At 52.9% G+C, this 16,700-nt stretch overlaps 1 protein-coding gene across 5 annotated transcripts in view; it reads left to right on the top strand.

Annotated features, from left to right (window-relative positions):
• Positions 1 to 3,433, top strand: part of Tmcc1 (transmembrane and coiled-coil domain family 1) — a 117,967-nt gene extending 114,534 nt beyond the window's left edge. For all 5 annotated transcript variants that reach the window (XM_090323839.1, XM_090323841.1, XM_090323840.1 and 2 more), the window contains 2 exons: positions 820 to 955; positions 2,859 to 3,433. In XM_090323839.1, coding sequence (XP_090179965.1) covers positions 820 to 955; positions 2,859 to 3,173 — 451 coding nt within the window. In that variant the 3' untranslated portion in view covers positions 3,174 to 3,433. The remainder of the gene's footprint in view (positions 1 to 819; positions 956 to 2,858) is intronic.
• The last annotated feature ends 13,267 nt before the right edge of the window (positions 3,434 to 16,700 follow it).

The following is a 16,700-nucleotide window of genomic DNA, read 5'->3' as shown; positions in this document are numbered from 1 at the left end:
TCTGTCCTTTGCTTCCAGCTGTCATTGCTAAACAGAGCTGGACAGCAAAGAAGCCTTTTTTGGCCATTCTGGCTCCCCAGCCTCCAGCTACCCTTTCATATAGCCCTGCCGATTGTTTGTTACTTCTGTCTGCCAGAAGTCATCTAGGTTTTTCTGCCTCACTATTTCCCCTATTGAAGGTGACTCCTGAGGGTGGGTGCTCTGTCTCACTGGCAGCACTGGTGCACAACAGGATCTTGGGAGATACTATTGACAAATGTCTTAGATGCCCAGGCTCTGGTATTGCAGGCCTCTGGCTCACAGACATGCAGGCAGGCAGAAGCCTTCCAGGGATAAGCTACCAGGGACTACTAGAAGGTCAATTTCCAGCTATATGCTGTTTGTCTTTTCATGAGGTTTGCTTAATTGTATTCTAGTTGGGTTTTTTTAATGTGATTTTATCTTTAACGAGGTGTTGTACAGAGGAGTTATCATTTCATAAGTTAGGTAATAAATACCTTTTTTAGGACAGTGCTACCCCTTCCTGTATTCTAGTTTTTGCTTCTCCTGTATATTGCTCAGATCAGAATAAGAACTGTCTCAGTACCAGGGCTGTTGACACTGCTGTAAATGCTGTGTATTGCAAGTATTATAGAAAAGCTGTGTTACTATCTGATTTGGGATATAACAAGCTTCCCTTTCCAGAGACTTTAAGAGCGTGCCTTATTGCCCAAGCTACCCAATTCTTTGTGCTTGTATTTTCTTCCTTTGGATATGGAGGGATCAGGTGTAAATTACACCAAGAAATGCATTAAACTGTAACCTTTCTCTCCTTCTTAGATGTGAACGATTAGAAGAACAACTAAATGACCTTACAGAACTCCACCAGAATGAAATCTTGAACTTAAAGCAGGAATTGGCCAGCATGGAAGAGAAAATTGCCTATCAGTCCTATGAACGGGCCCGAGACATCCAGGTTAGCTGGAAGGATAAGTTATAAAAAATAATAATAATAATACTACAGGGTAAGAAGATTAACAGACTGGAAGGAAGAAAATGAAAAGAGAACAGAGAGATGGGAGGGTGGAATATCAAGAAAAGTTCATATGCTGGGCACTAGTGGCTCATGCCTATAATCCTAGCTACTCAGGAGGTTGATGATTGAGGTTTGAAGCCGTCTCAGGCAGGAAAGTCTGTAAGACTCATTGCTAATTAGCCAGCAAAAAGCTGAAAGTGGAGCTCTGTGGCTCAAGTGGTAGAGCGCTAGCCTTAAGCACTAAAGCACAGGGACAGCTCCCAAGCCTTGAGTTTAAGCCCCAAGATTGGCATAAAAAAGAAAAGAAAGAAAAGCTTATACCATTCTAGTACACTTGTTCATCAAGCCATGGAGTTTCTCAGAATTCTGTGCCATTTTGGGGTGGTTCAGATGGGTTTTTAGGCAATGTCTTTTAGGATCTCGGTACATGGAAAACTGGAGCATCTGGTTTCCTGTAGCTTACTGCTCCAAAAGCTGCTGTACCCAGTCCAGTGGCAGGCTTGCCTGTCTCCTGCTTTTATAGAAAAAGAGTTTCCACAGCCAAATCACTTAGGGGTGCTCTGAGTGACTGAGGCGATAGTGTTTGAGGTGAATAGCCTGTCAGCCCTCTTCATAGAGACGTAGAACAGTAGTTTCTTATTTCTTGGAGAGTCATCTCTGAGGGAACAGGTCTTGGTCGCCGAGAAGCGGAGTGGCCTGGAAGACTTGGGTGATAGTCAGTCACCCAAAGGGATCAAGAGAACATCTTCTGACTTGCCCAGCTTCATCTTCCCTGGGCCCTGGAACTGGGTTTGTATTCTAGTCGTGTTTTGTTGTTATAGGCTGTGAAGCCCCCATTACCCACCCAGTGCCAAGCCATCTCCAGTCGGCTCACCCCACACCTCAGGAAACTAAACCAGAAAGACAGCATGACTGCCAGGCTTTGAAGAGGTCTGTGCCAGGCTAGGGAAATGGCTTCTCTTAATTAATAGTGCAGTGGAATTCCTGTCCACCCATGGTAAAGGTCTTGGCCTTGATTAGACTGTTAGGTCTAGTATATGAATGAGCAGTGTCCTCTTTACAAGATCAGCCTACAAAAGGAATTCAGCCTTGCTAAGGCTGCTTCCATGCCTTTCCCGCTGCTGTCAGGCCTGGCCCTCCTTACGAGACACCAGGTAGCATGTGCCGAAAAGCAGATGCACAGGTGCTCCCTGCATCACCATCAGAGCGACATGCCGAGCCACCCTACACGACGCTGTTAGGAAGAGCACGGGGGGTCGAGTTTGGACATGAAGAGTCCCTCACCACGGACCTCAGTTGGATAGGGTTACCTCACAGTCGGGGCCAGAATTGAGGAAAGCATCAAGAGAAACCAGCCTAGTTGAAAATGGGTTTGCAAATTAAAATTGGTTTCTAAGGATTTCTGTCTGTAGAGATGTATGTTATTGGGGCGGGGGGGTTGGCCTATTGGTAGAGTGCTTACCTAGCATGCGTGAAGACCTGGGTTCGATACATATATAGAAAAAGCCCGAAGTGGTGCCATGGCTCAGGTGGTAGAACTCTAGCCTTGAAAAAGCCCAGGGACAGTGCTCAGGCCCAGGACTGGCACAAAAAAAAAAAGATATATGTGTGTTTACACCTTAGATTAATCAATTATAAATCATGTATTGAATACATGATTTTCTGTGTGGCCAGCGGTTCCCCTGAACCGACACACAGAGTGCCGAGGGGAGGAAGTCTTTGAGTCTTGATGTGTGCGTCTGGCCCTTCAAGGTTCTGCCGTAGTTGGAACCCTTGACAAGCTGAAGAGGCACCTCGGGGTGCTCAGAACAGAAGCCTAATCATCATCCTGTTTGGCCCACAGGAGGCCCTAGAGGCCTGCCAGACTCGCATCTCCAAGATGGAGCTGCAGCAGCAGCAACAGCAGGTGGTGCAGCTGGAAGGGCTGGAGAATGCCACTGCCCGGAACCTTCTGGGCAAGCTCATCAACATCCTCCTGGCTGTCATGGCCGTCCTTCTGGTCTTCGTGTCTACCGTAGCCAACTGCGTGGTTCCCCTCATGAAGACTCGCAACAGGACGTTCAGCACTTTATTCCTCGTGGTTCTCGTTGCCTTTCTCTGGAAGCACTGGGATGCGCTCGTCGGCTATGTGGACAGGTTCTTCTCGGCCCCCAGGTGATGCTGCAGGAAGCCGCTTCCTCCCCTGCAGGTGTGCAGTAAGTCAGGCAGCACACCCCCTCTGACGTTTTCCACAACAACAAGAGAGTTGAGTGAATCTGTTTACATTTAGAATAATGTTTTTTTTTCTTTAAGAGACGCAATTGCAATAGTATTTTTTAGATTTTATCCAAGAAGTTTTTTGGGCGAAAATCTTGGGTCATTTTTATGTAGCATGAATTTCTTGGGATGCGGATCTTCAGCAGTCCTTTCACCTGACCCAGCCACACTGCAGGCGTTCTACCTGGGGCTTGAAGGACTGCACCCACCCACCCAGAGCATGGCACACCTGACGAGGCGACCCGCCCGGGCTCTCCGCCTCTGCTGGCCCCAGACTAACTCTACTGTGAAGTCCTACCACATTCCAGCACGTGGGTCTCCCGGCTTTCTCACCCAACATGGAGTGCCACCATCCAAGCCTGGCTCCTCAGCTTTGCCAGGACGGAGAAGGTTGTCCACGCAGTCCACGGCACGATGTGAAGTAGTCCCGTACATCCTTAATTCTGAGCGAATCTCCTTGGCCGCACTTTTAAGGTTTTGGTTTTTTGGTGTTTTTTATTTTATATATGTGTACAGTTACCAACTTAAAAAATAAAAAATCCGAACAGCATACTTGAAGAATGTAATACTCAAACTCTCAGTGCTTCCTTATGGTTTCTAATAGGATTTTTTATTATTGTTATTATTATTGGGTTTCTTTTGGAAAGGGTTGGGAGGATCTTTTATTTTTCCTTTGAAATAAAGAAGTGATGTTTTTAAATGAAGATGTGTGGATATTTAAACCTGCTGCTCCCTCCTGGACCATTTGAGCGAGATACTGGAAATGCTGCCCTCTGCCGCCTTTGTTTTGAGATGCAGCTTAAATTCCCTGCCCTGGCTGCTGCTGCTTTCTGTGTCTGCCACCCCCACAGCACCCCTTCACGGGCTGGGCTTGGCTGGAGAGGGGAGGGGGACAGCGTCTCCACATACAGCACGGGAGGACTGGTATTTTTTGCCCTGAGAAACATTGGACTGGAGTTACCTTTAGGAAAAATGGAAACTATCAGAGAGTCATAAATAAATTCCTTGTGTTTCTTTAATTTCTTGTTTCGCACTCCCTAATTACTGAAACCAAAGTGATGTGGAATCTTCAGTCTGCATTTGGCCCCAGCACCCTTCATTTCAAAGCTTTATCTGCTGCTTAAGAGAATCTACTGCTGTGCTTCTCGTAAAGAGCAGAGCAGGAAACGTCAGGTTGGACCCACGTTGAGTACCAAGTGTCAGCCTGGAGGCACTTCCCGCACTCTGCCCAGTGGGCTTGTATGGACAGTGCAGAAAGATGAACTAGCTGTCCCCCACCCATCCCCCCGTGACCAACTCCACTATCAGGGTGGAACCTGAATTTTTAGAACTTACCTAGCGAGCTTGGCTAATGCTTTCTTATTCTTTACTGTATTGGATCACAAGTGTGGTTCCCTCGTGGCCTTGTTCCGTGCAGCCACGTGGGGCATGGGGTGATGAGCAGTGCCCTGGCCCCCCACACCACAGCCTTCTGTGGGAACTAGCCTGGCATTGCCCTGTCTGTTGGACAGGGTGGCCGACTTCACAGCTCTAGCCTGCTTTCTGGCCAGCAGGTCTTCTCTGGGTCAGCATGCTGTCTCCATAACCACTTTGATATTTTAACTCAGGTACCCCAGTCTCCACCTATCCCCAAACCATTGTCCTTCACCTCACAATTAGCATCCAGATCAGGGACCATAGGGAGTGATTTTTCTTTAAGAAAAAAAAAAATAATACCATTAGAACCAATTCATGTTCATGCCAAAACAAATTGTCCCCAAGCCTATATACTTAAAATGTTAACTTTGCCTAAAAATATTGCAGTGACTTTAGGCAGGAGTGCCAAAGGACACAGCAACCTCGTCAGACTGGCAGTTGCTGCTTTTGCAAAGTCACTCAGCACAGAGAGGACCCCACGAGACGTGGGAAGGTGCTGTCCTGTGGGCCACTGGTGTTTGTAAGAAGGAAGCCGAGTCTCCTGCCGCATGGAGACGACATAGTCTTGCAGCCACTGGATATCACTGTGATAGATGGGCTGAAGTAGTCACACCCCTTCGCCTTGAGACAGTTTCTACCCAAGAAGGGTTTTTACCTCTGGAAAGCCCCAGAGTTCCAGCCAAATGGGCCCGCACTACCATTCCACCTTCCTCCCTGGAACTGTCTGGAGTGGAGCCCACAGCCCCCGCCAGGCCCCATGGGACTTTCTTGCTCTCCTGGCCCCATCACTCACCAGACACAGCACTTGTCGGCATCTAGTGCTCATGGTAACACGCTCCGGTTTTCACGCCTGCCTGTACTTTCCTGCTGCCCATCCTGTTGCCTTTGAGCTGCTTTGAATTCTGTCTGTTCAAAACCCTTCTATAACCTTGCTCTTATGGTTTAACAGTTGTTCAGAGAGAAATGTGCCCTCACTTTAATGCTCCTTCTCTTTGAAGAAAAAAAAGATTCTGTACATTCCCTATCAAGTGAAGCATTCCTTTATTACTTGTTCGTGCTGGTCCTAAGCCTGGGTGAGTGAGACTGGCTGTGTGGGCCTGGGTGAGACTGTTCAGGTCATAGAATGGCTTCGTTTTACATTGTCCTTGGTAATCGAAGGGCTGCCTGCTCCAATTTCAATTCCTTGGTGTTCTCAGTGTGTCCTGGCAAGGAAGGCTTTCTACCCCACCGGTTCCTTAAATATATGCAAAAGCATAATCAGTTTTATATGTCACCAACTGGGGTCCTCCTCTTTCCCCTGTCACAGTTGGGATAAAATTCTGATGCCAAGAAGAAACCTGGGATCAAGCCTTCCTTGCTAGCCATGTCCCAATGAGAATATTTTCTTGTGGTCTTCACTACATTTGGTTTTGTTTCTGATTTGAGGAAATGCTGTATTTCAAATGAGTGCTGGTGAGGAGGGGCCTTTCAGCTCTGGAAAATATGCATCCAAAACAAAACCAAATGGAACAACAAACTGAAGTTTTGCACAGGCAAAATCACGGGTTTCCCATACCACCGCCCTCCATGAGACCTGGGGTTTTGAATGTGGCTCCTCCAAGTTAACATTTCTGTCTGTGTTGTGTATGCTAGCTGACGCCCTCCGTAGGGACTGACTACTAGACTGTACGTGTGCTCTATCGAAGTGTGTAAGAGTAAAAACTCACTTGCACGAATTGAAAAGTAAAGAAATGACACTTGTGAACGCGTGAACGTTAACACTGTAGTTGATAGATTTAAGCTGCTGATTGTTGAGAGAGAATTAAATTTATGTTCTGTCTGGTTGCTGCTGACTCTCAGCAGCATTTTACTGTACATACAAATTGAAATAAAGACCTCAGCTATTAACCTGGTGGCTGGACTCTGGTTTATTTTGCTCTTGGTTTTTGCAGATTCATTCTCCATGGCGCGTGTATCCAAGACTTACATTCGTTTGTGCATTAATGGGTGTGCCTGTGTGCCCATTTCACCACTGTGGTAAAACTGTAACTGACCACTAAGCCCTTGCCACAACCTTGACAGTGATGCCCATAGGGCTACCATCTCAGACCTGTACTTCCCATAATTCCTGTAGATACCTTTCACTTAGCTGAAGGAGCATTTGACGGGGCCTGCTAAACAGAAGGTCCCCACAATGGGCAGAACCACACCTATTCATCCTTCTAAGACTCCACTAAAACTGTTATGATGCACAGAAACACAGCCACACCCCCCAGAAAGTTTTCTATTAGATCTACTACCTGACAGGCTCTGGGGGCAGTGGCGGGGGCGGGGAGGAGCTCTGGTATCTCCCAGGATATTGTTGGCCCCCTCACAGTTTCCTAGCTCTGTATATAAACTAGCTTGAACTAGTGAGATGTCAGAGAAGGGGTACCGCCCAGGAAGCTTTGGGACTTGCTCGATGGGGGCCGGGGATGCTATATATAGGTCTGTGTAGCTCTGTGAGCTGCTCCTTGCCCAGTCTCGGGGCCTCTGGAGCCGGCCTCACTGTGAGTATCCCATCTACAAGTTGGGCAGTGCAAGAAGCACACAGGTGGTGGATGGTGGTGGGTGTGTAGAATAGTGTCAGAGCCTCACAACTTGTGAAAGTAAGTGCAAGCCAAGAAAACGCAGTACAAAATATTCTGAACACGTAGCTCACCGTTGTGCAGGAAACAGAAATGTCTGGCTTCTGTGCATAAAATGAAACTCAGTTATAGACAATATCTTCCATTTATGTTGGATTTTTTCATGGGAAGGTAGATGGGTACATTTACAGAAATTTCCCGCCATTCCCTTGCCCAAATGGGTCTGCCCAGGGAAGGGCTTCTGGAGAACTGCTCGGAGAACGAGGGACACTCCCCCACGCATGGACACCTCTCACGTGGCAGGCCCTTCCTTTGTTTGGAGGACCTCAAGATGTCTGAAAATACAGCACCTAGGCCAACCTTGAACAGACAGAGCAGGTGCGTCGGAGGGGAATTAGGGAGAGACCACAGCACCCTTGAGGGGTGGAGCGCCTGCTGTTCCAGCTGGGCCACACCTGAGCCTGCGGTGTGCACTACCGGCTTTGCTTTGCCTTGCCAAACTTGGAGGTCAGATTCTTTCTTTTTGGTGACATCGCAAGCTTGGCACCCAAGGGCCAAGTGGAGACCTGGCTTCCCGGAACATCACTGACCTGGGAATGGTGGTTGGGTAACCACGAGAAAGAGCCACAGTTCCAGGAACACTGCCATTCCCTTTTGCCCCTGCTGGCCTCAAACTTCCATCCTCCTATCTCTGCTTCCCAAGTAGCTGGTGTTACAGGCACAAGCTACCACACCCAGCTTTCTCTCAAGGGGAAGGGCACGAGGAGCCCAGCCTGGCCTCCAGCTCCTGACTCTTTTCCCCCTCAGCTTCCTGCATACAGAGACTAAGACTTGTGCCAGTATAAAAGCCTTGAAAAAAAAGAAATGATGAGCTGGGCATGGTGGCTCACGCCTGTCACGCCAGCTACTCAGGAGGCCGAGATCTAAGGATCACAGTTCAAAGCCAGCCCAGGCACTAACATCCGGGAGACTCTTCTCTCCAATTCACCACTGGAAAACTGGAAGTGGGGCTGTGGCTCAAGGGGTAGGGTGGTAGCCTTGAGCTGAAGAGCGCAGGCCCAGGGATCAAGCCCCATGACTGGCCAAAAAAGAAAAGAAAGGGAAGGAAGGAAGGAAGGAAGGAAGGAAGGAAGGAAGGAAGGATGCCCACTGCAGACAGATGAGAAAAGGCAGGGTTTCCATGGCTGGCTGCTTCTTGAGCCATCTTTGCCTGACCATCGCATTCGGGTGGGGCTCTGGTTGGACTCGGGGCCCCTCCTGAGCATTCTCCCAGTCCTGGGTTCTAGGCCTGATGGTCACATGGACACTGGATGCCCTGCCAGTACCTGGAGTACATGAGAGCTGCTGCCCCATGTCTCCCCGCTCTGCAGCTGTGGGTGAGCAGAGGAAAAGGAGAGGCAGGGGGCGGGATAGGATGTGGAGGGTTTGTGGTGTCTGCATGGGGGCGGGGCCGCTGTTACCTTTTTTTGTTATTGTTTTGTTTTAGTGTGATGCTGAGGATAGAACCCACAGCCTCAGCCATGCCCGGTGCCCAGTGGTGGGAGTGAGCAGAAATGAGAGAGGAGGAAGATTGGCAAGACCACAGAGGTGACAGGGCCCCGGGGGACAGAGCACTAGATCTGAGCCTGGAAGAGAGTGGCTGGGGTCGGAGCCCAGCAGCAGCCAGGTGCAGCTCGGGGCAGAGAACTCTGGTTCCATGGCCATTACCCCAGAGGAGACGTCAGGAGCACCGAGGCCAGACGCGGGTATGGTTCCACACGGTGGCCTCTCAGAAGGAAGCATTTCCTGTCATGTCATCGGGAGGCTGGATGTATTTGGTGTGTTTCATGAGGAAGGGCGCCTCACCTTCCCCCTAGCTTCGAACTAGGGACAGGAAAAGAGTTCACTTGTTTGTTTTCCAGTTCGGAATTTTGAATTCAGAGCCCCACCATGAAGCAAGCCATGCCTCCAGACGCTCCGGCGTTCAGCACGTGTATATCCCCTTTGGCATTAGAAATTCTTAAATCTAAGAGCAAGAACACTTCACAGCATTTTTTTTTTTCAGGCTTCTAAATGGTTCTGTTGTTAAAGAGAACTTTGTCTCCTTTTGCCTGAATCCAATTCATTTGTGACAAAGACTATTAAAAGTTACACCAATGCCAGGCATGGCAGCTCGCCTGAGACCCCCCGCCCCCCATACAGCTAGCTACACCTCAACCAATAGCTGGTCACGGTGATTGCAGGATCTTGGCTGCAGGCTAGCCTTGGCAAAAAGTTCACATTTGTCATCCAGCTAGGTATAAATAGGGGATCATAGTTCAGGTTAGCCTGGCCAGGGGGGAGGGAGAGAGAGAGAGAGATCCTCTGTCAAATTAAGTAGAGCAAAAAGGGATGGAGGCATAGTTAAGTGGTTAAGTGGTAGAATATCTGCCTAGCAAGCATAAAACCCTGAATTCAAATCCTAGGACTATCAATACAGACAGACAGACAGACATATGGACACAACAAAACACGCTGGCAATGTGAGTTATAATAATCACTACCTAAAGGTAAAGTTGTGAGGCTTCAATAAAATGCTCTAAAATGGGGGCCGGAAGTTTGGCCTAGTGGTTAAAGTGCTTGCCTAGCATGCACGAAGACCCGGGCTCGATTCCTCGGTACCACATACATAGAAAAAAGCTGGAAGTGCTGCTGAGGCTCAAGTGGTAGAGCTCTAGCCTTGAGAAAATCCAGGGACAGTGCTCAGGCCCTGAGCTCAAGCCCAGGACTGGCAAAAAAAAAAAAAAAAAAAAAAAAAAAAAAGCTCTAAAATGCAAGAGTAAGTGCTATAGGATATTCTTGATTATTAATATTATTAATAGGCTGAGAATTCCTAAAGACAGCCCCTGTCACTCAACTGAATTCAGATTTACCATGTCCACTTTCCCATCCACCAAAGGCCCAGTGGCCAGGATTGGAGTTTGCCCTGGTCCTCAAGTTGATTTGAGGAACTAAAGAAATCAGAATCAGGCCAGCCGTGGTGGGTCACACCTGTAGTCCTAGCTACTCCGAGGGCTGAGATCTGAGGATCGCAGTTCAAAATCAGCCCAGGCACTAAAGACCATGAGATTCATGTTTCCAGTTAACCACTAGAAAACTAGAAGAGTTCCTATGCGCAGGGCAGTAGCCTTGAGCTGAAGAGCTCAGGGACAGCACCCAGGCCCAGAGTTCAAGCCCCATGACTGACAAGAAAAAAGGAAAAGAAATCAGAGTCAACAGAACATCTCGGCCACAGAGAACCAGAATGTGGAAATGGACCCACAAGATTGGACGGGGTCACAGATTGTCACCTGAGATCCCTCAGCCAGCGCACTGTTCTCGGCATTGGAACAAACGTGCCACGGACTGGGAATGTGGCCTAGTGGTAGAGTGCTGACCTAGCATGCATGAAGCCCCGGGTTCGATTCCTCGGAAGTGGTGCTGAGACTCAAGGGGTGGAGCTCTAGCCTTGAGAAAGTCCAAGGACAGTGCTCAGGCCCTGAGCTCAAGCCCAGGACTGGCAAAATCATCATCATCATCATCATCATCATCATCATCATCATCATCATCATCATCATCATGTTATGTGGACATCTGCACGCGAGCCCTGGAGAGGCGGTAGGTTGTCGAGGCGGGCTCTGTGCTGTTTCCTTCCCAGCTGGCAGACCAAGGCCGTGGTGGTGCAATCATCCCCGCAGCGGGGGAGGCCGACGGGGACCGTGGTTCAAGGCCACGCACTCCAGCACGGGACCTCGCGGGGCGCCCTCTCCGCCCGCAGCGCCGTGCGCTAGGACGCGGCGCCCGCCTGGGCGGCCAGCGGGTGACCAGCGCTCGGGCTCCGGCCGGGACCTTGGGCGGCTTCCGAGCCGGGACTTGACGATTCGACCGTGTGGCGCCGTGGTGCGATCACCTGATCATCGTGCCACCGGCGGTGGGAAGTACCCGGGAGGGCTTGGGGTTCCAGGCGACCTCGCCGGGGCGCTGGGCGGGGCGCGCGGTCCGCTGGGACGCGGGGCGGGCTCTCAACTTGGGAAGAAGGAACCTCAAACCCGGTATCTGTCGCCGCCCGGTGGCGGTCTCGGGAAGCGCAGCTCCGGCCGGCGCCCGGCGCCGCCTCCTCCACCGGGGGGCCGCGCGCACGGAGAGGGCTGCGGCCCTGGGGTCCCCAGAGCCGGGCGCTGCGCCAGCCGGGCGCCTGGGTCCCCAGCGCCGCCCCTCACCCCCAGCCCGGGCACGCGCCAGGCTGGGATGTTTTTACAACTTTTTTTTTTGTTCTTCCAGTACAAATGAGCTTGGGCGCGGTGGACAAGGCTCAGAAGTGAAGTCGGATGAACGTTCACACCGTTTTGTCTGTATTACAATCTTCCCAACAGGGCGCCGGCCGCGCCCTTGGGGAGGGAGCCCTGGATGTGAGCCGCAGCCCAGCAGGGGCCTCCTGGCCCGCTCCGGTTAGTGACCAGTTCTGGGACAGTCATCCAGGCACCGGTTTCTTTTGTCTTTGATCTGAGATTGGGACTCGAACTCGAATGGACGCTCTCTCTCTCTTTAGCTGGTGCTGCATCGCCTGAGCCACACCTACACCTCCCATCCGTTTTTATGCACCTGGGTTTTCTTGTCATTCTCATCCTAAGTGGAGGCTCACTAAATTTCCTAAGTCTTTTTTTTTTTCCAGTCCTGTGGCTTGAACTCAGGGCACTGTCCTTGGGTTTTCTCAAAGCTAGAGCTCTACCACTTGAGCCACAGCACCACTCCTGGCTTTTTTCTGGGCATATGGTACCCTGGAATCAAACCCAGGGTTTCATGCATGCTAGGTGAGCACTCTACCACTAGGCTGCCCCATTTCTTTCTTTCTTTTTTTGTTGTTCGTGGGACATGAACTTGGCCTGGACGCTGTCCCTGAGCTCTTCAGCTCAAGGCTACCACCCTACCCCTTGAGCCACAGTGCCTCTTCTGGGTTTCTGCTGGTTAACTGGAGATAAGAGCCTCACAGTCTTTAGTGCCCGGGCTGGCTTTGAACTGCGATCCTCAGATCTTAGCCTCTTGAGTAACTAAGATTATAGGCGTGAGCCACCGCACCTGGCTTCTTTTATTTCTTGAAGAAACATCTAGACTGTTTCCCAGAATGGCAGCACCCACCGTGTCTGCCTGCAGTTTGAACCATTAGAGGCTGTGGAGTGGTCGCAGCCCGGTGCCCGCTAACCAGAGCGCAGTGACTGGAGGACCTCCCGCCCCAGCCATTATCTTCTGCACCCATACTGGGGTACAGGTGGAATCCTTAGATCCTCAGATTCAGCCGCTGCCCAGGCCCAGTGGGGAGGCGTCCACATGGGCTCCCAGGAGCCCCCATGGGCCTGCTTTGCCCAGGCCATCCTGCTTGGCCCCCAGCCTCCAGCAGACTGGATGAGTCTAGAAGAGCCACTGAACGGCAGGGGGAGAGCGGGATGGACACTGAGCAGGGGACACCAGCCAGCAGGCGGCCTCCTGGCCAGACCGCCCTAGCCTAAGGGCACTGGCCCTGCCTCTGAGGCTCTGGTGACCCTGACCTTTGCAAGACAAGGAGCAACAGAAACCCCTGCGGACTTGATTGTGCACCTACTGCGTGCCAGCCTGTTCTGTCAGGCCCTGTCCAGTAGAGGGGCAGGTGGAGGGTGAACTCGGGGACACGTGAGTCTGGAGGGGACATCTAGGGAAGGGGCCCTGAGGGGAAATGAGGGCTGCTGCACAAAAGCCAACACAGTGGCATGTGCCCACGTGGGAGACATCGGGGGGTCTCCCGGGGCCTGCTGGCCAGCATCACCATAGCAAGGCCACTGGACCCGGGGGAGGAAGGCAGTCTAAAATCAAGGCTTGCTTCAAGGCGGCTCCGCTGGGCGGCAGAGGGCAGCTCGGGTTCCAGGTGAGGGCCGCCCTTGAGGAAGCTGCTCCATGGAGGGGAGAGGAGGCGAAGCCCAGCTCTCCTCCAAGGGGGGCTGGAGAGGACCACAGCCAGGATGTGAGCGCCTACTGTGTGCAGCCTGCCTTCGTGGGGGAGGCCAGGCCTGGAGGTGCTGACTCGGCCTTCTGCTCCCCGACCCCCACTTGGACAAACATCTTGCGGCTATTTCCGCCTCGCCTGCCCGGAGCCCGGTCCAGCCTGAACAAACACTCAGGACCTGGGCTTCCGGCCTTGGCTCTGGGAAAAGCCCAGCCAGGGGCCGCTGAGGTCAACCCTGGAAGGAGGGGAAGGAGGAGGCACCTACGTCCCCAGGGGCCTCCTGTGACCCCCTCAGCTGCCAGCGCAGCACCCTTCACACAGGCTAGGCTCACTCCACTTCTGGGGGACAGGGCTGGGGGACACAAAGCTCCCACCAGCCTGGCACAGAGGGGCCACCTTGAGACATCCCAGGATGGCGCTGGTCCCCGCTCTGCCACTCCACCACCCCTCCACCTGCACAAGGAGCAGAGGCCTTGGTGGAGCTGTCTAGCCAGGAGCTAGGAAGGCAGCTTGAGGCTGTGGGGGGTCGCAGTGCCCCGGGAGCTGCACCCCTGTCCTGTCCACATCATCAGACCCCTTCGGGCAAGGGAACCAGACCAGGATGGAGCGGGAGATGGAATGGCCACGAGGAGAGCGGGACGGGGCAGCCTGAGCGGGGAGGGGGGTCTCTGTGCATCTCCCCAGCAAGGTGGCAGGGTCCTGGGCCGCCCCTGGGTGGCTGTCACCGCCTGCTCTGGCCAGGCCTGCACCCCTCCGCGTGCCCCCGCTGGGCTGGCAGCCACCAGGCCTCCTCCGTGAAATCTTTGCCAGAGAAAATCTCCGCAGCTGGAGTTTGATTTTGTTTTTGTTTTCCAGGCAGGATCTGGGAGTGGAGACAATGGGATTCGTGTTATTTTTTTTTTTTTCCTCTCCTTGGGAGCTGGATTCCCACCTCGGCTTCCTTCCTGTCTGCAAGGAGCGGAGGCTAGAGTGGGATGGGGTGAGAAGGACGGGCCCTGGGGCTGCCGGGCTGCCCACCCTGCTGCACCCTGTGTGCAGGCAGAGTTGAGACGATCACCTCCCGCCGAAGACCTTCTGAGCTGACCCCACTGCAGCCATGCTGGCCGCTGCCTGCCACCCGTGCTGGGGACGCAGCCACCCCACGTGGGTCGTCCTCACTGTGACACCCACTAAGCCCGTGTGGAAGAAGGGGCAGCGCCGCCTGAGGTCGTGGGTGCGGGATGGGCCAGGGCTGCAGTGGGGACATGGGAAGGGGCCCCGCGGGGCTGAGGCGTCTGGCTGGGGGACAATGGGCTGCATTTCCTTCCCCCAGAAAATGGGGGCTGAGGATACTACCTGGCCTAATAGGACCCCTAGCTTAGCAAGGGAGGAGCCGGGGGTGGGGAGGTAGCAGGCTGTTGTTTGGGCCCAGGGCACGGAGGCCACAGTGGGCGCCAGCATAAATCCTATCCCACCACCAGCAGTGCCCAGGCCCTGCCTCCCACATCTCCGCAGAGCCCCAGAGCCCCGTGATTCCCTGCGGCTCTGCCGCCTCGCGCCTCATCCCTGGCCAGCTTCCAGTGGCCAGTGGAGGGCCAGGGCGCTGGCCAGGCTTCCCCAGTGAGCGCCCCCCCCACCAGTGGCTCTGAGGTCCAATGTTGAGAGAGGGCCCCCAAGGGCAAGGGGAGGCTGCAGGAGGCCCCTCTAAGGGCAGCTTGGTGCAGTGAGCACTAAGACCAATGTCTGACAGTCCTTAAACTTGGTACCTTTTGGGCCTAGCTCTGCTCCCGGTAGCCCCTCCCAACAACCAGGGGAAACAGAGGCACAGAGCAGAGCAGTCGTAAAAATGGAAGTTGCAGGTCAGGGGCACAACCTCTGCTGCCTCTCAAGGCACAGCCAACCCTGGAACCTGCGCCACTGGCCCGAGGAAACCCAAACCACATGCAAGGTCTGCTCTGGGCACCGGCTCCTCGGGCTGCTGGGCCCCATAAAAATTCTGTTTGTGCCACAAACTTGTTTATTTTTATTTATTTTTTTGCCAGTCCTGGGCCTTGATTTCTGGGCCTGAGCACTTTCCCTGAGCTCTTTTTTGCTCAAGGCTAGCTCCCTACCACTTGAGCAACATATCCACTTCCTGGCATTTTCTGTGATTGATTTGGAGATTAGAGTCTTAAGGCCTTTCCTGCCCAGGCTGGCTTTGCATCTCAGCTTCCTGAGTAGCTAGGATCACAGGTGTGAGCCACCAGTGCTCAGCTATTCAATCGGAGCAAGAGCCTCATCTCACTTACTTGCTTTGCTCCTGACTGGTGCTCTACCACTTGAGTCACACCTCCAGCTTGGCTTTTTGCAGGTTATTTTGGAGATTGGGAAGTCTCTCTCAGATTTTTCTGCCAGAACTGATTTTGAACCTTGATCCTCAGATCTCAGCCTCCTTAGTACCTAGGATAACAGATATGAGTCACCAGTGCCTGGCTCCAAATTTATTTTTAATATACACACACACATTCTAAGAGAAACAGAAAATTCAGATACAATCACAAAACCCCACCCAGCCAAAAATCCCACCCAATAACACGTCTGAGAGTTTGTGGCCTCTCTTCTGCTGTGCCTGGCTTCCAGGTCCTGGGGAATGCCCTTAGCACGGGAGACTGTGGCGCAAGACTAGGTGAAGGAGAGGGAGAAGATCCAGGGTGTGGGTGACACTTGTCCAGGGAGCAAGCAGAAGCGGCCCTGAGCCCTGGCCTCTGATAAGGCTGCCCAAAGCTGACCTGAGCTGCCTGCTCAGGCCGCTGGATGGGGACTGTAGGGCAGGATCTCCTCCTACCCCCAAGCCAGCTGGAAGGACAGGGAGCCCAAGGCTCTGATGCGGGAAGAAAGGAGCCCCTGGTCCAGAGAGCTCCCTGAGGGGGTTTTACAGCTGCAATGCCTTGGGTCTTGACCTCAGTGCCTTGGCCCCAGCCTTGCTGGCCCAGTCCAGCCTCAGCAGGTGGAAGCTGAGGTCCAGCAAGGAGGTGCTTGGCTGGCAGAGACTGAGCTGAGGCTAGACCTGTCCTGAGTCCCAGACCCTGGCCAGCCCTATGTGTCTTAGAGGCCACCTCAGAGCCACCTATGTCCCCTGAGGCTTTGAAGCCAGAGAACTCCTCATGGCCACAGTGCATTCAGCCTGGCCACCCCTCTGCCCATGGGTCCTAGGCCTATCCTGGCTTCTCCTTGGCTGTCTGTGAGAGGGGGGCCAGTGGACCTCTCTGCTCAGGTGGCGGGGTGGGGCAGTGTGGGTAACTTGCAGACCCAGCCATGACCACAGTCAGTAGGGCTGGGTTTGAGCTGGTGGCGGCCTCACCCCCGTTCCAGGCCCCAGGTGTGGATGGACAATGGGCTGGGTGGGGCCTCTGTGCTGACCTCACAGCTGGGAGGGGCGCCCTCAGCGTCTGTTGGGTTGAGGAAAGGGTCCCCCTCC

Source organism: Megascapheus bottae, chromosome 33, assembly GCF_031878675.1.
Source record: "Megascapheus bottae isolate mThoBot1 chromosome 33, mThoBot2.hap1, whole genome shotgun sequence".
NCBI classification, from domain to species: domain Eukaryota; kingdom Metazoa; phylum Chordata; class Mammalia; order Rodentia; family Geomyidae; genus Megascapheus; species Megascapheus bottae.
The sequence above is the reverse complement of the archived record's forward strand: the minus strand, read 5'-3'. Positions and strand labels throughout refer to the sequence as shown.